The following is a 10,493-nucleotide window of genomic DNA, read 5'->3' as shown; positions in this document are numbered from 1 at the left end:
GTATTGTAAAGTGTGAAGCGCGATAGGAATACACAGACACGTGAATTCAATTAAAACAAATTTAATTTCGCGATTAATAATATATACAAAAAGTTCTTTGTGGATTCCCTCAGTCCAACTTCTCTTGTTGTCCGATTGTAACAATAAAACCCGCGCGATTCTTAACTAACTTAAACCTAAAAGGATAGAAAAGTATAAAAGTAGGAAGTGAGAAGAATTGATAGGATAGTGGGGTACCCTTGTTCTCGCTGAACTCCGATTCCGGCTGGTGGTTTATTCTGCGTATCTCTGGGTTCGTCAACGTTGTAAAAATACCTTTTAGGATAATTTCTTGTCAGTGTCTTTGACTCTACGGTCCGGATCCTCACCTCACGGCTCTCTATTCGGCCCTCGTAGAATTCCGTCTCACGAGCTCGCCGTTCTCGTCCGTGCTTCCTCGTGTCCGGCCGGAGAAAAAGTGACTCTTCGATGACCCAGATTTTTACTCGTCCTCCACTCGAACTCTTTGTTCCACACGACCCCCTGGTGGGTGGGGAGTGGGAAGCCCGCGTTCCCAGAAGCCAGAACAATGGACAAAGGAAATTAGAAAGAAGGGTTAAGAAGGAGAGAAAATTATTAAAACTAATTAAATCTAAAATTCATATGTACAAAAATATGGCGTACAGCCACAGTATATTAGTTAACCAGCAAATGTAAGTAGTTACATACTACACTTTTATAATATATAACAAGATAAAATTAAATGTTTCTGTACAGATTATTTTAACAAGAAAATTATGCATTACTAATTTACCAAATAACAATTGAAAATCAAATATCAATAATTATAAACATTCAAAACTTACACTTCTATACTTTTCATTTTCAAAGATTAAATACATCTTTGGTGATTCGACTGCATCCAAGTTAGTGCCTTCTATATATACTGTTAAACCGCCACTGAAAAATGTAATAAATAAAAATGAAAATGAATATACTAGTTTATAAAGTTGATTTTATAAAATGAACTGATCAATAAAAATTATTTGTAAATTCTGCACATAAAACTTACAAATACAAAACAACTTGTTACACAAGCTGAGAAAATAAAATAGTATATAAAATTAATATTTTAAATTAAAATGATTTTGATGTTTTAATAACAATAATCTGTTTTAGATTCTCTGCATTAATTTTTGTTGTTATTTTACGAAATTTGAATTGTGCTCATTATTTGAAGTTTTCAGTTCATAAAAAATAGACTAAACAAATTATGCGAGATAGTATTCAAGATATATATTTAAGCCTACGTTTTAATATATAAAATTTCTAACAGGCATTGTTGATATTTTACAAACTGAAAACCTTTGAAAATATTACAGGAATTCAAATTTTGAAATTACTATATTGGATCCTAATGTGTAATGTAAACTCTGTAGACTTGTCTTTTAATGCAAGTAATCTAGTAATCTGAAAATAATGTATGATAATGTAAGAAAAATTTATAAAGACGTAGAATATTAAAATTTTTATATATATTTTAATATTTATAAAAACTAAACAAATTTTATTAAATAATAAATGTACACATTATTTATTTATTTTCAAATTACTTCAATTTTTGTACAAAATAGAAAAAACTCTTTACTTTTTTAAAGAATTGTTATAGTTATTAAATCTTAAACAATTTTAAAAGTAAATAAAATATTTTCTTTAAAGTCTCACCTTGGTATGCCTTTAAGAACATTTTTCTCATTATATAACTGAGACTGTACAGAAGTTATTATAGGATTGTCAACATATTGAAATTGTTGTTCAGAAATTCTAAAATCATTATCAAACTTTATTCTAACATTATCTTTTATAATGCTTTGAGAAGGTGAAGTAATGCATTCAATAACTTTTGTTTTTCTTCTACAAAAAAAAAAAAACATAGTTAATAACAATCAATTATATAATGTTTAATTACATTGTAATAATAAAAATTAGAGTAAGCAAGTGTGAAATAAATCATGCAAGACTTTCAGCATCATATTTTTAAGTGTGTTTTATTCCTACATATTATCAGGACTAGCAATAAACTGTATACTATGCTTATGATTACAAATAAAAATACAAATCTCTTAATAGAAAAAATTTCAAGATTGTTTTTGCTTTATATGTTGTGGTCTTCTTAATATGGCAGTAGTCAATAACTAAAAATACTTTATTCCATACTGCATTGCATATGAAGCGATTCGGATCACTTTAGTCATGGGCATCCGCATAGGGAGATCTATAGTGTATTTTGTCCATATCCATAATGAAAAATTTGCTTAAGAGAGGTTTCACTGTATTTTTAACACAATTCCATTGTAAATGAAAAATATTTTCATCAGTGAAAATACAGAATACCAGTATCCATACTTTTCTGCTATATTTCAATTTGGTGAAACAATGCTGCCATAATATCATGATTAACATTCTGTTTTTAATTAATATATGTAACATTTAAAATTAAAACATTACCTTATAACATGACATGGTATATCACCTATTTCTGCTTCAACAGTTTCAGCAATATTCATATATTTTCCCCAAATAAACAGATGTGTTCCACCAGATTTAGGACCAATAGAAGGTGTAATGTTCACAATTTTTGGACTCTAAATAAATTTTTAAAAATTTTATTACATTTATCAGAATATAAATAAAAAAATATTTAAAAGATCATACATATTTGCCACAGGGAATCTGCCTGAGAAACCAAATTACAAAATTTTTTCAAATCCACACTAAGATTAAAAAAAGAAAAAAAATTGAGAACTTTGTTATGCCCAGTTGCTTAAAAATTATAAAATATAACAAAAACAATTTTACTTTGTTTCTATATTGTCTACTTGGACCTTGTTTATAAATAAGACTTATTATACTGGTGTATTATTATTATTATAGGATGTGAAATTAATTTAAATATAATAAAAATAAAGAAAAAAGAAATGGCTAAAAAAAGACAGTTATTTGAACATATTTATATTTTAAAAAGTAATAGAATTAATGATAATTTAGGAAGAAATATTCGCCAATCATGAAACTGTTTCATTTATAGAGGTTGTAATGGGTAGAAAAGTATTTAAAAACTGAAGTAACAGTGGAAAATATAATAGAAAAAGGAAATGAAGACACGAAAAGATATGAACCGAAAAAATAGTCCAATCAGATCAGTGAGTAAAGAATTTTTAACAATTTGTAGCAAAAAAATTTTTTAATAGTTTTATTATTTTATTCAGGCTTAAATTAAATGTTACGGTATGTTACGCTCTGTTTTTTGGATGCTTTATGTCGGCATTAGTGTTTTATTTTACTGTTCAATATTAATACAAATTTAAATGATTTTATCTTATTTCAAATCTTGTCAGGTATAATATCATCATTTAAAAAGTTTTTATACAATTGTTACAAAAAAGATATACAAGTGAAAATAAAGATATTTTTAAAGTCATAATGGAGATTGCTAGAGTGTATGGGTTAAATCATAGGACTAAAAAAACGGTAGGAATAGTTGATTGGTTTGATTTGGATTGTCGTTTAATGATTAAAACTAGAAGAAACAGAGCATGGTTAGAGTTTAAGAAAAATGGTTTGGCGACTCAATGAAGAGTATTTGTTCTGTACCGAAGTCTAGTAAAGAGACTTTGTTTAGAAAAGAAGGAGGAGTTTTGTAAAAAGATACAGAACACTAGGAACTTTTACAGAAATAATAGACTATTTTCGAATTTATGTAGAGGAAGTAGAAATTTATATAATTTAATTTTTTAATAACATTTTTTTTAGACTAATACTCAAGTTGGCAGGACTAATTCTGTTCTGAAATAAAATATAATTGCTCTTGTCTACATTACAGTAAACCTATATCTATTACTTTATTTCTCTACGTGAATAGTTCTTAAATTTTTTGATCAAGAAGTCACTATTATTTTGAAGTTAAATCACATCACCTGTAGAACAAGACACCAAAATATCATCAATACCATAATACTTTAATATCTAAAACTATTTATCTTCATTTTTATTATCACCTATTATTCTAAAACTAAATCAAGAAAATGAGTTAGGATTAAATCTTAAAATTTGTTTGCCTTTCTTTACCTTTTATAATAGCAATTGATCAATTTAATTTATCAGTCTTGATAAATTAAATTGGTAAGCTAAAACATGCTGATATGTGAGGCAGTTCACAAAATCCTCGACATGAAATTCAAATATTTAAACATAGTATTGAACACGAAGTGCTTGAAGAGGATTAATACACTTTTCAAGATTGCATCATCCATAATAATAATTTACATATGACAAATTCATATAGGACTGATGATAAAAATATCAATCTCATTGAAAAGCTATCAGAGGCCAGTAACAAAACCATAGCCTATCAAATCGAAAAGTCTACCAAGAAAAACATTTCCTATCCGCCTCTTGGATTCGATTAAACCTCAACTTTCCAAAGTTAGTCATTAGTTCTTCAGGAGTAATGTTATCTTCACTGGATCATATATCTATCTCGGGCTGCTTCATACTGAACCATAAATTTAAGCATAATGAGTTCAAATTTGAATTTAACACATACGAACAAAGTCCACGCGTGGCCGAGTAAGTAGATAAAACAACTGAATACTGATAGTTAGTCGTAGGTTCGCACCTAACCGGCGGGCTGGCCACATGGAGTATTTAATATTTTTTTTTGTGTCTGACATCTAAATAGAGGTCTGTTTGTGAAGAAATACCAACATATTAATGTTATTACTGAAGACAAACAGTTTTGTTCAACATATTGTGAACACATACTGATGAGTATTGAGAAGAGTTCTCTACAGTCCACATTATTTACATGATATATAAAGATTTTTTCAGACAAAATTACAATAGTTTTTATATTAAAAGTTTTAGAGTAATTCCTATTATTGTTTTCTTTGGCATTCATTTTAAAAAATAAATTTTTTTAGTACAGTCAAACCTGTTTTTGTGCGGTCTTTTTCTGTGCGAGTTTTATTTGTGCGACTTGTTTTGTGCGATTTTTTTTATTTGTGCGATTTGTTTTGTGCGATTTTTTTGTGCGGTATATGAAAATTTCAAACAAATTGGAACATAATTGACTCCTGTAAAATTTTTAAAACTCTATTATATATCTGATGTTTTCTATGACATCAGCAGGTTTTTTCATTTTTTATTCAGTAAAATGTTTTTCTCATACGTTTTTTTCGGTCCCCTCTTATTTTAATAGCATAAAAATCATACATATTGTTATATTTGAACAGATGCGGTAAGTTAGCTCCCCTCTGGCTTTAGACTGCGGGTGTGAAATTTCACACCTTGTTAAATGAAATAACACTTCCTGCAGCTATATTTATCAAATAAAATGATTTTTTAACGATTATTTTTAACTTTTTAATGTTAGATTCGTATTTAAGTGGAATTAATTAATTAATATAAAAAAAAATTCTTAGAGGATTTTTTTCCCATTAGGGATTGCAGAAAAAGGCCCAAGGAGTTAAAAAAGCAATTCCTAGTTATTTCGTACGAGGCCGGATGGCCGAGCGGTAAAGGTGGCAGCCTACCGCTCTGGGGGACCCGGGTTTCGAATCCCGACGGGTCGAAAAATCCCCAGGAATTTTTCGGGGGGTGGTCCGTCCGGATATGTCGGGCCCCGTCCCTCACCACCCGGTCGCCCCATTGTGGGCCTGGCCGAACCCATAATGGCTTGCAAAATTAGGCCCTCTTAGTGCCCACAGGGCGGAAAGAGTTAAAAAAAAAAAAAAAAGTTATTTCGTACGGTTTTGAGTTATTTTCTAAGTGAGACTTTTTTATGCGGTCCTTATTCACCGCATAAAAAAATATTTTTTTAATTGTGTTGCGAAAATTATTTTTTATTGCCACTGTTGAAGTTTCGTGCGATTTTTTTTATGCGTTTTCTTTTATGCGGTCCCTATCCACCGCATAAAAACAGGTTTGACTGTATTTAAAGCCACTATAAAAATTCCAATTACCTCGTATAATGTTTTTTGGACTAAATTAACAATAAGATTCTGAATTTCACCTCCTCCATTTGGGATTCTGGACCACTAAATAGTATAACCTTCAATTTATTTTTTAATTTTGAAATCTTTTTGTTTAATTTGACTATGCTTTTCTAGAGATATAAAATCAGACATGAAAATTTTAAATTTTCTAAATTCAGGTTTCTAATTTTTAAATAATTACACACGTGCATACTAATGTGATAAAAGTTTACCAATATTTTTATCCATTGCTATTTGCAGTTGAGAAAAAATTTGGCACTAATCGGTTTCTTAAAAAGATTCCCTGTGGGAAATATGTAAGGCCTTTTTATTAAGTAATTAAAATAATACTTACAATAGCACTGCAATCATACTTGGTTAAACCACTTTCTTTATTTTGTATTTTAAAAATTATATTATCTGATATGTGTTCATCATGATGATCAACTCTTAATTTCTCATTCTGGCAAGCAATTCTGACACGAAAAATACATTTATGTATTAAAATATTTTATATATAAGGAATAATGAAAGATGAATATAAAAATAGTAATAAAAAATTACATCGTTCTTTTTTCGTGTAGACCCTTGTGAAATGTACAGTTTGCAATTATTTTTCCATCATTTTGTAAAATCTTTATACCATTACTACTAATATCCGAAAATGTAAGTCCTAAATTAATTCCTGTGACTATAATGTTTTCACCATTTTCCCAAGGTCCTGATGGTATGAACTAGAAATGTTTACATTTTCAAATTTTTTATGTTAAAATTGTTTTTAAAAAATTAAATAAAACTTTTAATACCTTTTGACGTTTAGGACATTTCTCGTAATCATCCAAAGACAGCAAAGAACTATTACATTGTTCACGAATGTGACAAGATCCTAAACCATCCGAACACCAACCACACTTATATTTAGACTCTAATTGTAGACATGATCTACAGTTTGTTGCAAGTTTTTCACATTTGTATATTATCACTTAAAATAAATAAAATTAATATGTTGAATATTTAGGATAAACAAAGAAAAAAATGGAATATATACAGTGGTCTCAGCATTTGTTTGAAGAAATATATAAGAATTTTCATATGACAATATAGGAGAAATACTGAAAACAGAGGACGTTGTAGATTATGGATTACTTTCAAAGAATTTAACAAGATTGCTTCTTACATGATGCAATTTTATTAGTATCTTCGTTTTTAGAATTATTTTATTTTACATTGCCAGATAAGTAAATAATTAACATAATAAAAAATATTCATTAACTTATTTTTCATAGTTAACTTTTCTCATTATTCCAAGAGACTTCAGTTTCTATATCTCATTCTAACAGTATCAAAAATCGTTACGTCAAAAGTTAGATATGGTAGGCTAAGGCTTCCCCTGACTACTGTTTTTTGAATAGAATAAAGTGACATTAATTTGACATTGGTCATAAACCGCTAAAATCCACAACTACGGTGTACGTATAGCTTGTTCTTAAACAGCACATTAAGCCTCATCAAAAGATAAATGTCAGTATCTATTGGAGAACTTTTGGTATGTTTAGGAAGAATTGGGTCATATCACTGTTACACTTTTATTTAGCGAAATTTCTGAAGTCTCTGAAAAAGATGAGCGATTAATATTAATTCAAATTAATCCCAGTAATATTTGGAAGCAGTGACAGAATAAAAAAATTGCCAAAATATTTTCTAAGTTATGTACAGTACAGTATATCGAAATTATTCCATAGGTAGGCTTTCAAAAAGTTTATGACAAATGGTAAATTTATAAAAAATGTAATATATTCAAAACAATATGTAACAAATATATAACAGTTCAGACCACTGTACTATACACACACACACACACACACACACACACATATATATATATTTATATACGTGGTACGATCCAAAAGTTCGGGGAATGCAGTAATCTACGACAACAAAAGCATGTATTTGAGGTTATAACGTATGAAATGGATTCTACCAAACCACCTCTACGTGTTCAGGTTAATTTCACCCATGTCATGTGATTAAACCGCGAGCGCTGCTGTTTTTTCCCGGAGATAGTTACCTTTGTCCTGCGACATAATCAAAGTGGAGTTTCAAGAACAACCTTCAACATTTCGACTTCACCGTGACCTTTCACCGTAGAATCACCGTACACCTTTCTTAGCAATTTTAAAATCTCCGTTAGGTGTTTTACCTAAACGCTGACAAAATTTAATGTTGGAGGTTGTTCTTGAAACTCCACTTTGATTACGTCGCAGGACAAAGGTAACTATCTCCGGAAAAAAACAGCAGCGCTCGCGGTTTAATCACATGACATGGGTGAAATTAACCTGAACACGTAAAGGTGGTTTGGTAGAATCCATTTCATACGCTGTAACTTCAAATACATGCTTTTGTTGTTGTAGATTACTGCATTCCTCGAACTTTTGGATCGTACCACGTATATATATATACACATACTTACCATGAATATTCTTTGGATTATCTAAAGATTTTGAATTATCCCATATAACATCAAATGAGGCAGTCACATTTCCTGATTGTATTTCGTGAGAAAACTATATATTGTTAAAGTTTCAAATAATTATTGCATTTTAAAATTAAATTGATTCTTATAAAAAATATAACTTTTTGAGTTTTATAAATACGTTTACCGTTATCTGATCACAATATATGGTATCACCAAGCATTTCAGCATTGGCTTGGTAAATCCGTCCTTCAATTTTAATGCGGCAGACAAATCTAGTTTGCGCAATAAGTTGCTACAAAAAAGTTGTACTTAATTGAACATAAGTGTGGATAAAGCACGGTAAGCCTAATACTGTCAAATTAATTATACCATTATATTTTTTACTTTGACTTGAATTCTCTTCTTTTGTCCATGAGGTACTAATATTGAAGATGAACCTCCATTTATTATGTCAATCCGAGGACAAAACTCAGGACCTGATCGTAAACTTGGACCTAAATTCTAAAGATTATGTTTAATATATAAATGGCACTATATTAAAATGAATTTATATAAATTTAATAAAATATATTTTCTGTTACATTTCTTATCTTATAAGAAAAAAAACACTTACAGAAATCCCAGTTATAAGTATGTCATTACGACAGTATTCATCAGTATTATGTGTACATCGATGACCTTCAATACACCAACTACATGGAAATGGACTTGAAACACATTGCGTGCAGCTAAAATAAATGCATAGAAGTGAATATTTTAAATAACGTAATTAAAAGTAGATTTTAGAAAGTTTCATTATTTAAAATAAATAAATCAAATTTCTTTTTAATTGAGATAATTGAGATTTCGATAAGAAATTCTTATCGAAAATGGCTGGTGATCTTAATTAAAGCACTCCTATTCCGAAGTTAGAGGCAATATTTAGCAGTCCAAATGCAAACAAATGTGGTATTCTGTCAGTTCAGAACATGCGGAAGACATTTTAGTTAAAAAAAATATTAGTACCAAAATTCACCATTATATTATTTTTGGCATTGTAACACAAACATTTTTATCTATACACCCACTCATGCTAGTGACCTAGAGCCTATTGCTCAATGTTGTACTCATTCTAAAGTATAAACCCTGAAGTTGATGAACAGTGCGTTCAACGACTAACCGTAATTGATTCTCTGATGCTTCTCACATACAGTATAATACTGTCTTTCAAGGCTGCCAAATTTGCAGTATGCAGTATGTCATTGATATACCCGAGTTTTAAATGTCCTCAGAAATGAAACTGCCTTTTTGTTGCTTGCAGAGCAAAAAGTGTCGATGAGGTGAGTTTTCGCACGTCCTAAAATGCCATATTACTAAATTCGGTTACATTTAGACTGCTAAATATCTCCCTTGAGAGCGTTGAATAGGGTATTTTAGATAGAATCACCCGATTTTTTAAACTTATTTAAAATTACTTTATTGTAAATTTTTAAACCAAAATAAATATTTTAACTGAAAATTTTAGAATACTTACGAAGTATATGTCATACAGTCAAAGAAGGTAAAATTTGTTGATGTATATTTGATTTGTTTTTCATCTAAGATATACAGCCTAGATCTGAGATTATCTATAAATGTTGTTATGAATCAGTTAAACTATTCTATCGTATCATAAAGAAATAAAGACCATATTTCTGTAATACAGTTAGAGCATCGATTATCCGACTTAATGGGGACTGGGGTGGTCGGATAACTGAAAAGTCAGATAACCGATAAGTATGAAAAACATACATTATTAGTATAGTGTATTAGGTCTGGTTTAAATACTAGCCTCCCCTTTCATGGGTCGAGCCAGTGCTGCCAGCTAAAACATACAAAAATTTAACAAAAATAATATTAAAGTAGCCAAATATTGTAGCGCCACATCACTAGCGGTCATTTGAATTTGCCGACTAGAACGCGGTCGGTTAACCGATAAGTCGGTTAATCGGGGGTCGGATAATCGATGCTCTACTGTATTATTC

The 10,493-nt window shown here is 29.7% G+C and overlaps 1 protein-coding gene across 1 annotated transcript; it reads right to left on the bottom strand.

The window, feature by feature from the left end:
• Positions 1-845: 845 nt before the first annotated feature.
• Positions 846-10,128, bottom strand: LOC136972245 (plexin-A4-like; the record flags this gene model as incomplete). The annotated part of the gene is made up of 11 exons (XM_067266798.1): positions 10,004-10,128; positions 9,100-9,218; positions 8,860-8,984; positions 8,675-8,782; positions 8,485-8,578; positions 6,821-6,996; positions 6,579-6,748; positions 6,370-6,490; positions 2,488-2,624; positions 1,705-1,893; positions 846-939 (listed from the first exon to the last, which is right to left on the bottom strand). Coding segments are annotated over exons 1-11 (1,347 nt in total), but the record flags the coding sequence as incomplete, so codon positions are not given.
• Positions 10,129-10,493: the final 365 nt, after the last annotated feature.

Source organism: Centruroides vittatus, unplaced genomic scaffold (genome assembly GCF_030686945.1).
Source record: "Centruroides vittatus isolate TY-2023 unplaced genomic scaffold, ASM3068694v2 contig_2875, whole genome shotgun sequence".
NCBI classification, from domain to species: domain Eukaryota; kingdom Metazoa; phylum Arthropoda; class Arachnida; order Scorpiones; family Buthidae; genus Centruroides; species Centruroides vittatus.
This window is presented reverse-complemented; position numbering and strand designations above follow the sequence as displayed.